The sequence below is a fragment of the Hemiscyllium ocellatum genome, chromosome 1 (genome assembly GCF_020745735.1).
Source record: "Hemiscyllium ocellatum isolate sHemOce1 chromosome 1, sHemOce1.pat.X.cur, whole genome shotgun sequence".
NCBI lineage: Eukaryota > Metazoa > Chordata > Chondrichthyes > Orectolobiformes > Hemiscylliidae > Hemiscyllium > Hemiscyllium ocellatum.
In genome coordinates this window covers 10,182,854-10,196,157 of record NC_083401.1, presented here as the reverse complement: position 1 = coordinate 10,196,157, position 13,304 = coordinate 10,182,854, and the positions used below count along the sequence as shown (strand labels likewise).

General features: G+C 46.4%; 1 protein-coding gene across 2 annotated transcripts in view; it reads left to right on the top strand.

Moving 5' to 3' along the window:
* Window positions 1–13,304, top strand: part of smyd5 (SMYD family member 5) — a 34,767-nt gene that overhangs the window by 19,596 nt on the left and 1,867 nt on the right. For both annotated transcript variants that reach the window (XM_060828086.1, XM_060828091.1), the window contains exons 9-12: window positions 327–433; window positions 7,370–7,426; window positions 8,153–8,247; window positions 9,318–9,388. In XM_060828086.1, the coding sequence (XP_060684069.1) occupies window positions 327–433; window positions 7,370–7,426; window positions 8,153–8,247; window positions 9,318–9,388 (330 nt within the window). The remainder of the gene's footprint in view (window positions 1–326; window positions 434–7,369; window positions 7,427–8,152; window positions 8,248–9,317; window positions 9,389–13,304) is intronic.

Sequence of the window (13,304 nt, the reverse complement as noted above, 5' to 3'; positions counted from 1 at the left end):
TTGCCTTCTTATCTGGCCTGTCCTGGGGTGCTGTTAGCAAGAACACTTTCACACAGTGGGCAGTACCAGTTTGAGACAAATAACAAGTTGTGGCTGCGTGCCAATTGAGTCGGTTATATATGATCCTCAGTGAGGATGTTCGGGGTAATGCAATCGAGGCAGTGGGTGGAGAGACTATACATAGCAGCATCAATCCCGTCAAATAAGGAGCAGATACAAGCAGCTGAATGACGACCTTGTGTTTTCCTATATCATGGATTTGAGGGGCTGAATGGCTACCTTGTGTGCCTACAGATGAGTTGATGATATGTTTGATTGTCTGACAGCTCCTTGAGTCAGTGGGTCCATGGCTGTGATGCACTCCAGCTTCCTGCACAGCTGAGGGAAGAGCTGGATGCTTTCATAGACCAGCTGTACAAAGACATTGAGAAAGGTAGGAATGGTAGGGAACAGTGCCTTTCTCTGCATCGCATGGTGTTCAGAGTGGGGGGGGGGTGTAGGGTGTGTGTGCGCGTGGGGGTGGGTTCACTGGAGGGACTGTGTATATGTTGGTGTGCGGATTAGGCTTTGTGTGTGTGTATAGGGCTGTGGGGGTGTGGAGTGCGAATGTGGGTTTGTATGCATGTGTGTGCATTGAGTGTTGGGTATGGATATATAAGTGTGGGTGTGTGTACGCGCACGTGCGTCGGCGCGTGGGTTCAGGCGTGGAGTGTCTGCGCGCGCGGGTCAGGCGTGGTGTGTCTGTGTGCACAGGGTCCCGTGTGGTGTGTCTGTGTGCACGGGGCCTGGCGCGGCGTGTCTGTGTGCGCGGGTCAGGCATGGAGTGTCTATGCCGGGGTCGGGCGTGGCGTTGTCTGTGTGCGCAGGGTCAGGCATGGAGTGTCTGTGTGCGCGGGGTCGGGTGTGGCATGTCTGTGTGCGCAGGGTCGGGCGTGGCGTGTCAGCACGCAGGGCCGGGCGTGGCGTGTCTACGCGTGGGGTCGGGCGTGGAGTGTCTGCGCGCGGGTTCGGGCGTTGCATGCCTGTGCCAGGGTCAGGCGTGGCGTGTCTGTGTGCGGGGTCGGGCGTGGCGTGCCAGTGAGCATGGTTGGGCATGGAGTTTCTGTGCGCGGGGCCGGGCGTGGCGTGTCTGCGCGCGCGGGGTCAGGCGTGGAGTGGTTGTGCGAGGGTGGGAACTCACAGATGAGCATCACAGCTCGCTCAGCCCATTGAGTCTGCACTGCCATTTGATAAACTCTGTTTACTCCACATTTCTGTGTTTTCCCCCCGATTATGTTTGACCCCATTATTTATCAGGAATTTCACTCCTGGATTGCAGTTTCATTCGGATCTAACCTCTCCACTGACCGTGTTTGCAGCCCGAGTAGGTTCAGCTTGGAGTGTCTGAGCTGTGCAGGGTGAGGGAATGTTACTCAGACTCTTGACTCTGGGATGCAGTGACACCCCTGCGGGCAGGGTCACTGTCCAGGGACAGAAGGTCAGGCAGGAGCTTCTGCCTGTTCCAGGTTGTTGCTGCAGCTTCGATACATCGGCTCTCCTGCCATCCCCAATGTGTTTAAATATACTGTTTCACTTGTTTGTTCAGTTATTGAATTTTAAAATATTTTTTCTTGGCCTTATTGCCAGTTCCATCACACATTTAAGCCATAGGATTGGAGGAGAATTTAACCACCCACCAGATATTTCTCGAGTCGAGTTAGGACCAGTGCCCAGATTGAGCAAAAGATGAAAAATACAAAGGAGCATCTCCTCTGCACCGAACTCCCTCCCTCACCCAACCAACAAATAACATTCTGCCAGCAGACGCACAGTCTCACTTGCACACACAACAACTTATTAGGGGACAGGGCACTAACACTGACGCCCCACTTCAGGTGTAGATATGTAACAATTTTCTTTCAGTCATAGAGTCATACAGCACAGAAACAGAGCCTGTGGTCCAACACGTCCATGCCGAACAGATATCCTAACCTCATCTGGTCCCATTTGCCAGCACTCAACCCTTCCTATTCATATACCCATCCAGATGCCTTTTAAATGCTGTAATTGTACCAGCCTTTACCACTTCCTCTGGCAGCTCATATATATACACCACCCTTTACTGAAAACATTGCTCCTTAGATCCTTTTTAAATCTTTCCCATCTCACCTTAAATATATGCTCTCTAGTTCTGGACTCCCCTACCCCAGGGAAAAGGCCTTGTCTATTTACCCTATCCATGCTCTTCATGACTTTATAAACATCCATAAGGTCACCCCCTCAGCCTCCAACGATCCAGGGAAAACAGCCCCAGCCTATTCAGCCTCTCCCTATAGTTCAAGTCCTCCAACCCTGGCAACATCCTTGTAAATCTTTTCTGAATGCTTTCAAATTTCACAACATTCTTCCTAGAGTAGGTAGACCAGAAGTGCATGCAGTATTCAAAAAATGGCCTGACCAATGTCCTGTACAGTTGCAACATGACCTCCCAAATTGTATACTCAGTACACTGACCAATAAAGGCAAGCATGCCAAATGCTTTTTTCACTATCCTAACTATCTGCAACCCCACTTTCAAGGAGCTATGAACCTGTACTCCAAGGTTTCTTTGTTCAGCAACATTCCCTGGGACCTTGCCATTAAGTGTATAAGTCCTGCCCTGATTTGCCTTTCCAAAATGCAGCACCTCATATTTATCTGAAATAAACTCCGTCTGCCACTCCTCAGCTCATCTGATCAAGATCCCGTCATACTCCGAGAAAATCATCTTCGCTGTCCACTACAACTCCAATTTTGGTGTCATCTGCAAACTTACTAACCATACCACCTATGTTCACATCCAAATCATTTATATAAATGATGAAAAGCAGTGGACCCAGCACCGATCCTTGTGGCACTCCACTGGTCATAGGTGTCCAGTCTGAAAAGCAACCCTCCACCACCACCCTCTGTCTCCTACCTTGCATTTGTTAATTCATTTGTCTTGCATAAAACAAAATTCCCTGCATCTCACGCATAAACAGGGGACCTCTAATTTTAAAACAGTGCCCCCTAATTCTGGATTGACCCATGAGAGGGAACATCTTTTGTGCATTCATCTTGTGAACACTACTCAGGATCTTATTCAACTCCGTCAAGTCACCCTTCACTCTTCTAAATTCCAGTGGAATTCAACTTTTTCTCATAAGACCACCCACTCATCCCCAGTATTAATCTGATGTACTGACTCTGAACCACCTCCCATACATTTACATCCTTCTTTATATAAAGTGACAAAAGGTGTACAGTATTCAAGTGTGTCTCAACAATGCTCTGAATAACTAACTATTATATTCAGTTCCTGTCATAATAACTTACTACGCTCCCACCTGCCAGATTTTTGCTCACCTGTCAGTTTGTACCTTCTTTATATTGTCCTCACAAGAGCACCGTGTTTTTGCAGCCCTCATCTAGGTCATTGATGTAAATCGTGAAAAGGTGAGGCCCCTAAGGTTTCCACCCATCACATCCTCCCAATCTGAAAAAGACCCATTTATGCACACTCTGTTTTCTGACAGCCAGCCGATATTCTATCCATGCTAATACATTAGCCCCTATTTTAGGTTCTCCACGAGAGGATATTGTACAAAATACAGAGGCATGGGATCGAGGGTAAGTTGGCAGTATGGATCAGAAATTGGCTAGCTGAAAGAAGACAGAGGGTGGTGGTTGATGGAAAATGTTCATCCTGGAGTACTAGTGGGGCACCGCAGTGTTTTGGGGTCCACTGTTGTTTGTCATTTTCGTAAATGACCTGGATGAGGACGTAGAACAATGTGTTAGTATATTTGCAGATGATACTAAGGTCGGTGGAGTTGTGGGTAGTGCTGAAGGATGTTGCAGGTTACAGAGGGACATAGATAAGATGAAGAGCTGGGCTGAGAGGTGGCAAATGGAGTTTAATACGGAAAAGTGTGAGGTAGTTCACTTCAGAAGAAGTAACAGGAATGCAGAGTACTGGGCTAATGGTAAGATTCTTGGTAGTGGAGATGAATAGAGATCTCGGTGTCCATGTATATGGATCCCTGAAAGTTGCCACCCAGGTTGATAGGTTTGTTAAGAAGGTACATGGTGTGATAGGTTTTATTGGAAGAGGGATTGAGTTTCGGAACCATGAGATCATACTGTGGCCACATTTTGGAGTATTCCGTACAGTTCTGGTCACAGCATTATAGGAAGGAAATGGAAACTTTGGAAAGGATTCAGAAGAGATTTACTAGGATGGTGCCTGGGATGGATGGAATGCCTTATGAGGAAAGGCTGAGGGACTTGAGGCTGTTTTTGTTAGAGAGAAGGTTGAGAGGTGACTTAATTGAGACATATAAGATAATCAGAGGGTTAGATAGGGTGGACAGTGAGAGCCTTTTTCCTCGGATGGTGATGGCTAGCATGAGGGGACATAGCTTTAAATTGAGGGGTGAGAGATATAGGACAAATGTCAGAGATAGTTTATTTACTCCAAGAGTAGTAGGGGCGTGAAACATACTGCTTGCAACAGTGGTAGACTCACCAATTTTAAGGGAATTTTTCAAAAATGGTCATTGGATAAACATATGGATGAAAATGGAATAATGCAGGTTAGACCAGCTTCAGATTGGTTCCAACAGGTCAGCACAACATCGAGGGGCAGAAGGGCCTGTACTGTGCTGGAATGTTCAATGTTCTATTCTGCATTGTCTGTAAGATATGATTCCATGTGACTCTCAGAAAGTTGCTTAACCAGTCTGCCAGGTTTTGGTACAGTGTAGTGATTGCAATAAGGTCAGCCAGGTGGACCTCACAAAATATGAGTCCCCTGATTGGGGCTGTTAATGTGGTTCAATCAAGGAGCCCTGGATGACGGATATAAACAGGAGGGTCAAAGGTTCTGAAAAAAAAAATAAACACAAGGGTCGGACATCATGTTCATTCAGTGCTGGCGCTGACAAAGCTAGGTCAGTGTTAAGGCCTCTCTAAGTGGCAATAAAGGGTGACTTGGTGACAGAATACCGGCCTCTGTGGTGTTATTTCTTACTACCCCAGATGTTAGTACGGTGAACTTTGCAAGGAGGTATCCAGTGCTTCTCTACAATGTGTTTGGGGTTTTTTAAAAATTATTCTTGCACAGAATAAGGGCGTCACAGCATTTATTTCCCATCCCTAATTGCTTCGAGCGCAGTTAAGAATCAATCAGGTTGCTGTGGGATCATTAGGGTACTCTTAATTCCAGAGTTTTATTGAATTCAAATTCCACCATGAGCAGGATTTGAACCCCAGGTCCCCAGAATATTATCTAGGTCTCTGAAGTAGTAGACTAGTGATAATACCACTAGGCCATTGCCTTCCTCAAGTGTGTGTTTGTGGATCGTATACATTTGTGTCGTGTTTGTATAACTGTCCCGCAGTCCGAGAGTAGGCAGTGTTTTGGGGAAAAGGGTTTTTTTTTTCATGGGTTATGGGTATCAATGGCAAACCTGGCATTTATTGCCCATTCCCTGAACTGAATGGCTTGGCTAGGGCCATTACAGACTACACTTTGGAGTGAACCACATGTGGGTTCACATTGTAGACCAGATGGCATAAGGACAGCAAGTTTCCTAAAGGAATGAGAGAGCCAGGTGGGTGTTTGTGACAATCGACAGAGGTTACATGAGCTTTTTATTCTAGATTTTTTTATTGATTTCAAACATCACCTTCTGCCACGGTGGATTCGAACTCTCAGCCCCAGATTGGACGATTACCAGCCCAGTGACATTACCACTACACCACCAATGCAAGTGTGTGTGTGACCTGGGTATATATTGTGGCTGTGCATGTCAAGTGTCATGTATGTGTGACCAGTGTTAGCAAAATTCCTTTGTTTTCAGCGCTTCAGTAATTATTAACCTGTCTGCGCTCATCCCATTCAGTATGTGGCCAGAGTGCACCAGAGACGATGCTCCCATCTGTACCTGCCTCCCTGTGACATCCATATCCTGAGCATACGGTAGGAGTGGAGCTCCCTCCAAGCCACTCACCATCCTGGCTTGGCCGTTACTTCTCTGTTGCCAGGTCAAAATCCTGGAATTCCCTCTCTAAGGGCATTCTACATCAACCCACTGGTTCAAAAAGGCACCATCTCAAGGGCAACTAGGGATGGCCAATAATGCCAACTGTCAGCCAGTGATGCCCATACACCCATGAAATAATTGTATCTACTCTGCTCTTGTGAGATGAGGTGGAGTTCTGGGTGTGCCATATTGTCTCAGGGAGGTGCAGACCTTGTCTCCATGGGGCCTGTGTTGTTCCTTTGAAAAAGGTCATGCAATTAGTCCCAACCCCCTGCTGTTTTCCCATGACCCTGTAGGTTTTCTGCATTTTCTGAGTATTGCAACTCTCTCACAGGAGTTAGTATTGAAACTGCATCTGGCTCCCTTTCAGTAGGTGCATTCCAGATCTCAGCCACATGCTGAGTTTCTCTCTGTCTCTCTGCTTCTTCTGCCAATCAAATTAAACCTGTGCTTTTGTGTGGACCCTGCAAGCTGCTTTGCCTTCGTTACTTTATTACAGTACCCCTTTATAATTTAAACACCTCCAATAGATCTGATAGTCTCTCTTGCAAGGGAGCAGTTCCAGCTTCTCTAGTACAGAATTGTAAAATTCACCTGAGTCCCACTCTCTAACTCAGTCCATGTAGAACATAGAAAAATACAGCGCAGGAAAGGCCCTTCGGCCCTCGATGTTGCACCGATCCAAGCCCACCTAACCTACACTAGCCCACTATCCTCCATATGCCTATCCAATGCCCTTTTAAATGCCCATAAAGAGGGAGAGTCCACCACTGCTACTGGCAGGGCATTCCATGAACTCACGAGCTCACTGAGTAAAGAATCTATCCCTAACATCTCTCCTATACCTACCATCCCTTAATTTAAAGCTATGTCTCCTCGTAATAGCTGACTCCATACGTGGAAAAAGGTTCTCATGGTCAACCCTATCTAAACCCCTCATCATCTTGTGCACCTCTATCAAGTCACCCCTAAACCTTCTTTTCTCCAATGAAAACAGCCCCAAGTGCCTCAGCCTTTCCTCATACGATCTTCCTACCATGCCAGGCAACATCCTGGTAAACCTCCTCTGCACCCGTTCCAGTGCCTCCACATCCTTCCTATAGTATGGCGACCAAAACTGCACACAATACTCCAGATGCGGCCGCACCAGAGTCTTATACAACTGCAATTATTTCCCTTCCTAACTGGAATCCATCAGCCCCCAACCCCGGTGCAATTGTTGGAGCTTGTGTTCTCAGCTTGGTGTTGAGGTTGAGTGGCCAGCCGTAAGGGGGAGCAGGAAAAAAGAAATCACTGGACTGATATGTTTTGTTCTTCCACAGAGAGTGGGGAATTCCTGAACTGCGAGGGATCTGGCCTGTACGTGCTGCAAAGCTGCTGTAAGTAACTAGGATCCAGGACAGAAGCACCACAGGCATCGATTTCCTATCAACGTTAAGTGAAGCATACACCATTGCAAGCAAGGAATTAACACAGTGCTCTGGCGAGGAAAGGTTAATGGGTGACACTGCGAGAACTGGATTATAATAACAAAGATACAGGTTAACTTTTTGTGGCTTTAGTCTGTATCTAACCCTGTGCTGTCCCTGTCCTGGGAATGTTTGATGGGGACAGTGTAGAGGGAGCTTTACTCTGTATCTAACCCCGTGCTCTCCCTGTCCTGGGAGGGTTTGATGGGGTTAGTGTAGAGGGAGGTTTACTCTGTATCTAACTCCGTGCTGTCCCTGTCCTGGGAATGTTTGATGGGGACAGTATAGAGGGAGCTTTACTCTATATCTAACCCCATACTGTCCCTGTCCTGGGAGTGTTTGATGGGGACAGTGTAGAGAGAGCTTTACTCTCTATCTAACCCCGTGCTGTCCCTGTCCTGGGAGTGTTTGATGGGCACAGTGTAGAGAGAGCTTTACTCTGTATCTAACCCCGTGCTGTCCCTGTCCTGGGAGTGTTTGATGGGGACAGTGTAGGAAGATCTCTAGGTTGGCACAGACTCAAAGGGTGAGATGGCACCCCGCTATATTGTACGGTTTCTATGCAAGGAAGGTCTTCTGTTTGCATACACTATCCCTGCTCCCTTGACAACTCTAACCTTTGACCTTCCTCTGTAGGTAATCATAGCTGTGACCCCAATGCTGAAACCTCCTTCCCAGAGAACAACTTCCTCCTTCACTTGACTGCGCTCCGAGATATCAAAGCAGGAGAGGTAAGGCTTGGCCACAGGAACTGACCTTTATTGACCCTGCAGCACTTGTGGTTGTATGTAACTGGACCAACCTGCCTGGGCATAGTGTGGCTTCTGTCTCATGCTGCAGGAGAGAGAGTGGACAGGGAGCTCGCAACGAGTCCAATTCCCCATTGCTAAAGTGTAAACAGGTCAGATGTTGAATTTGCTAATGGTACCTTGTGCAGGAAGAGGTCACTTCCTTTATTAAGCCTGTGCTGGTTCTTTTAAAGTGCTGTTAAATTAACCCTCTCTCTTCCCTTAAAGTGATAAAAGGGCACGTTAGTCAGACACCTCAAGTCAGCAATCTCATTCCATTTTAGAGCTGTCTAGTCACAAAAAAACAACCCATCCATGCTGACCAGATATCCTAAACTAATGTAGTCCCATTTGCCCTTGGCCCATATCCTTCTAAGTCCTTCCTATTCATCTACCCATCCAGGTGCCTTTTAAATGTTACAATTGTACCAACCTCCACCACTTCCTCTGGCAGCTCATTCCATACACACACCACCCTCTGCATGAAAACGTTGGCCTTCTGTCTCTGTCAATCTCTCTCTGTCTCTCTTTTTTTCTTCTCTCTCTCTCTCTCTCTCTCTCGCGCTCTCGCGCTCTCTCTGTCACGCTTTCTCTGGCTCTCTCTCCCACTTCCTTTCTCTCTCTCTTTGCCTCACCATGGGTTCAGTCTCGTGCTGGTGGCATGTTCTCTGTTCTTCACCTTGCTGATGAATGTGTGACTCTGCAGGGATTATCAGTTTGCTTCCACCCAAATGGATTCTTCTTCCTCACTATCAGTATTCAGCCTCAACACTGAGGTCGCTGTTCTTCATGACCTTGTCCAGAACCTATAGGGATCAGTGGAGCCAACGTCTAGTTGAATGGCAGAATGGGCTTGAGGGGCTGAATGGCCTCCTGTTCCAGGAAAGGACAGCAGGGGATGTGTTTGTATGTGTACATTGTTTGTGGGATATTGATGAATACACAGCGACAGAGAGTGGGATACGTGAGGGGATGGAGCCATGGAATTGATGGTTGACATGTCTTTTTCACAGGAAGTGTGCATCACGTACTTGGACTGCTGTCAGCGAGATCGGAGCAGGCACACACGACACAGGATCCTCCGGTACTGCGCCTCATTCCACAATCCTGACCCTGCCTTTTGATGATGCCTGACCCCACCATCACCAACTTCATCCCCATGTTGTGAACCCCACCTTTCACTGTCTCTCTCTCTCTCCTGGCTTCTTGCTCCCTTCCCCTTTACCCCACCTTCCAGTCAGCACAGGACACCTTCAAAAACATGTTACTTTCTGTCATAGTGTAATACAGCCCAGGGGCAGGTCATTCAGCCCATCAAGCCTGGGCCAACTCTTTGAGAAAGTGGTTTAATTCTGGCCCACTCTTCACACTAACAGCTCTGCGGTTTCCTCCATTTTTGAGTATTCCTCCCCTTCCCATTTAAAAGGTATTAGCTTCACCACTCACTGATGGGGTCCTGTTCCTCCAGATTCATTCTGGCCACGGGCAAGTCTCAGAGTGACAATGTAGAGTCATTTTATGACATGGAAAGAGGCCACTTGCTCTATCAAGTCTAACCACAGAGCAGCCCAGCCATTCCTCATTACCCCACTTGGTCCACACACACCTTGACATTAATTTCTCTCAAATACCCGGAAGACCGTAGGAAGACGTAGGAACGGAAGTCGGCCATTCATCCTATCGAGTCTGCCCCGCCATTCAGTGAGACCATAGCTGCTCTGATAGTCCTTAATTCCTCTTTCTGTGTTTTCCCCATCACCCTTGATCCCCTTACAAATTAAAAATCTATCTGAACCTTGAATATATTGAATGACCTCTCCTCAACAGCCCTCTGTGGTAAGGAGTTCCACAGGTACCCTCGCTTCTGAGAGAACAAATTCTTCCTCGTCTTTGTCTTAAATGTGCCAGCCATTAATCCGAGATTATACCATCTGGTCCTCGGGGAAACAACCCGGTAGGTTCCATATCTACCCTGTCAAGTCCTCAAAGAAGCTCGTCTGTTTCAATAAGATCACCTCTCATCCTTCTAAACTCCAAAGAGTACAGACCGACCCTACTCAACCTGTCCTCATTAGACAGTCCCTCCTTACCCAGTATCAGTCGAGTGGACCCTCCCTGGACTGCCTCCAATGCTGAAATACCTCTCCTTCAATAAGGGGCCCAGAACTGTTCACAGTATTCCAGCTGTGGGCTGACTAGCACCTTGTATAGTTTCAGCAAAGTCTCCTTACGTTTATCCGCCATTCCCTTTGAAATAAAGGCCAACAATCCATTTGTCTTCCCAATTACCCTCTAAAAAAGAGCTCTAGTTTTTGTGATTCATGAATGAGGGCTCCCTAATCCACCTTAATGTAGTTGTCTGCACTCTTTCTCCATTTAAATAATACTCCGCTCCTCCATTCTTCCTGCCAATCTCTCATTTTTCCACATGACACTCCTGTCAGGTTTTTGCACAATGCTGAATCTGCCTCTGTCCCTCTGGAGACCCTGTCATGGTACAAAAAGAGGTCATTTGGCCCATCAAGTCTACACTTGTTCTCCACCTCCCTCAGCCCGAATTGGGCTTCAGATTTCTGGTCTGTACCACTGGCTGCTTAAGATTTTCCCTCACGTTTGTACCCAAAATGTTAAATCCCTGCCCTCCAGCTTTTGTTCCGTTGGTTAATGGGAAGAGTTTTTCTTTTCTTGTTAACCTCCCTAAGCCTGCTTTAATGATGTACCTTTGTCTCACATCCTCCCTCGACTGCCTTTGCTTCAAGGACACAGCCCCACCATCTCCAGTGAGCCTTGGAGCTGAACCTCCAGCAGCCCTGGATTACTTCTGGTTAATCTCGTATGCTCCCACTCAAAGATCCTTCTTCCTGTGCCTCTGTTACCAGTCACTGAGATAGAGCCCCACTGTTCCCAAGTCATCTGACAAGTTAGAGATTAATTAAATTACTCAAGGACTCCAGTTTACCTGCTTGAAAACACTGACCAGGTTTCTGTACTTAACAAGAAACTACTATTTCTTACAAATCAATGGATTTCATTGGAGAGAAACGTGAGGCCGTGCATTTTGATAGCAAAAACATGGAGAGACAGGACAGGTTCAATGATTCAACTTTGAAGGAACTACAGGGACACGGCGACCTTGGGGTTCATTTGCATAATTCTCTGAGGCTTAGGGAGTCCTCATTCATGAAGCACCTGCTGGAAACCCACGTGCGCAAAGGGAGAATGTGCAAACTCCACACAGACAGTCGCCCGAGCCTGGGTCCCTGGCATTGTGAGGCAGCGATGCTGACCACTAAGCCACACGGCAGGGTAGGATCCTGGGGTTTATAAATTGAGGCAAGGGAAGTGATGCTACACCTCTACAAGTCATTGGTCAGACCAAGTTTGGAGTATTGTGTTCAGTTCTGGACACCTTATTTCAGGAAGGATGTTAAAGCCCTGGGGAGAGTTCAAAGGAGGTTTACTAGAATGAGACCAGGAATGAAGAATTTTAGATATAAAGAAAGATTAGTGAGATTAGACTTATTCTTCTTAGAGCAGCAAAGATTAAGAGATAACCTTATTGAGGTGTTGAAAATTAAGAACAATTTTGACAGTGAAGAAGGATATTCTGTTTCCGTGTGTCAGTAACTAGGTCTCACAGTTTCAAGATTGTCAGCAAGAGAGCTAGGAGTGAGATAAGGAGAAACCCACTTCTATGCTCAGAGACTTGTCAGGATTTGGAATGTGCTGCCTGGGAGAGTGGTGAAAGTGGATTCCGTCGGAGCTTTCACAAGAGAGCTGGATATATAATTGAAAGGGATGAAGTTAGATGGCTACGGAGACAGGGCTGGAGAGTGTGACTAGCTTTAAGGAGCTAGTACAGTCACGATGGGTGGAATGGCCTCCTTCTGGGCTGGAAAACTCTTAAATTGGTTTTGACCACAGGCAAACAAAACATGAATGGTCAACTTATAATTTTTATTCATTGTACCACTTTCTTAAATCCTTACATACGCATGCAATCAGACAGACAAGTAAGTAAATGTGAATGTTACAGATAAAGTACAAGACATTGGAGGTTTGTGGTGCGATTTCAAAGTGCTCTTTTTCTTCTTTCCAAATCCTTGCAGTTCTTTACTAAAGGCACTGGGTAATTGGCACAGGAATTATTCAGTCGCTAGCTAGAGGGAATAGTTTACAGCAAATGAGTGAAGGGAATAGCTAGCTATCCTTCAGTTGTAGGTTACCTCACTGCAGAGGAGATGCTGTCTTTTTATAGTCTGGAGGCTTTCTGCTGCTCTATTGTTCATACCCAAGTTGGTTATCATTAAGTTGGTGTCATGTTGGTGATTCACGGTTGGTCTTGAGTGAAAAACCAGTTAACAGGCAAAACCTGAACACAGACCCACGGTGCCTTGGGGCACATACATCTTCCCAAAGATTTACTCAACTCCTCCCCCACTGCTGGAACAAAGCAACCATCTAAGTGCAACTCTTCGTGTGTTACGGTGTTAGCGTTTTTAAAACTGCAACATCTTTTTCTGCAGTTTCCTTAGTTTGAAGCAGTATTCTTTCCCCGTTTAGTTCCACAATGTAAAAATAAAGACAAATAAAAAATGCGGTCTTTACACTTGCCAACACGTGTTGGGACCACAATTGTTTACAATTTACATCAATGATTTGGAGTTGGGGACCATGTGTAGTGTGTCAAAGTTCACAGATGACACTAAGATGAGTGACAGAGCAAAGTGTGCAGAGGACACAAGGTCTGTAGAGTGACATAGGTTCAGTGAGTGGGTAGAGCTCTGGCAGATGGAGTACAATGTTGGCAAATGTGAGATTATCCATTTAGATTGGAATAACAGCAAAATGGACTATTATTTCAATGGTGAAAAATTGCAGCACTCTGCTGTGCAGAGGGAGCTGGGTGCCTTGTGTATGAATCACAAACATTGGTTCACAGGTGCAGCAGGTAATAAAGAAGGCAAATGGAATACTGTCCTTCATTGCTAGAGGGATGG